This window comes from Ceratosolen solmsi, unplaced genomic scaffold (assembly GCF_000503995.2).
Source record: "Ceratosolen solmsi marchali unplaced genomic scaffold, CerSol_1.0 scaffold35, whole genome shotgun sequence".
Lineage (NCBI taxonomy): Eukaryota > Metazoa > Arthropoda > Insecta > Hymenoptera > Agaonidae > Ceratosolen > Ceratosolen solmsi.
The window spans coordinates 7,843,537-7,843,915 of record NW_011948423.1 but is presented as its reverse complement, the minus strand read 5'-3'; the positions used below and the strand labels follow the sequence as shown (position 1 = coordinate 7,843,915).

Sequence of the window (379 nt, the reverse complement as noted above, 5' to 3'; positions counted from 1 at the left end):
GCGCCAGCAGAAGACGACGACGACGACAGCGACCAAACAGGAAAGATGGAGAGGTAGGATAGGAGAGGGAGGAGAGTAAGAAGAGAAAGAAAAAGGAGGGTTCGCCTTGAACAGAAAGAGCGCGAGGAGAGTTGTAGGGGAAGGAGGAGAAGGGGGAGGTGGAGGAGGAGGAGGAGGAGGAGGAGGAGGAGGAGGAGTAGGAGATGCTGGGGTCGACGAAGGATGCCACGGCAATGGGGAGGGAGGGAAAGATAGATAGATAGAGATAGTGAGATAGATAGCGGGTGGGGAGGGGAGGAAGGGGAAGGAATGCTTGAGAGAGATAGAGATAGAGAGAGTTAGAGAGAGAAGTGAGAGAGAGAGAGAGAGAGAGAGAGAG

The 379-nt window shown here is 54.1% G+C and overlaps 1 protein-coding gene across 1 annotated transcript in view; it reads left to right on the top strand.

The window, feature by feature from the left end:
* The first annotated feature begins 203 nt into the window (after positions 1–203).
* Positions 204–379, top strand: part of ImpL2 (Ecdysone-inducible gene L2) — a 5,480-nt gene continuing 5,304 nt past the window's right edge. Inside the window, exon 1 of the mRNA XM_011499873.1 lies at positions 204–230. Coding sequence (XP_011498175.1) covers positions 204–230 — 27 coding nt within the window. The remainder of the gene's footprint in view (positions 231–379) is intronic.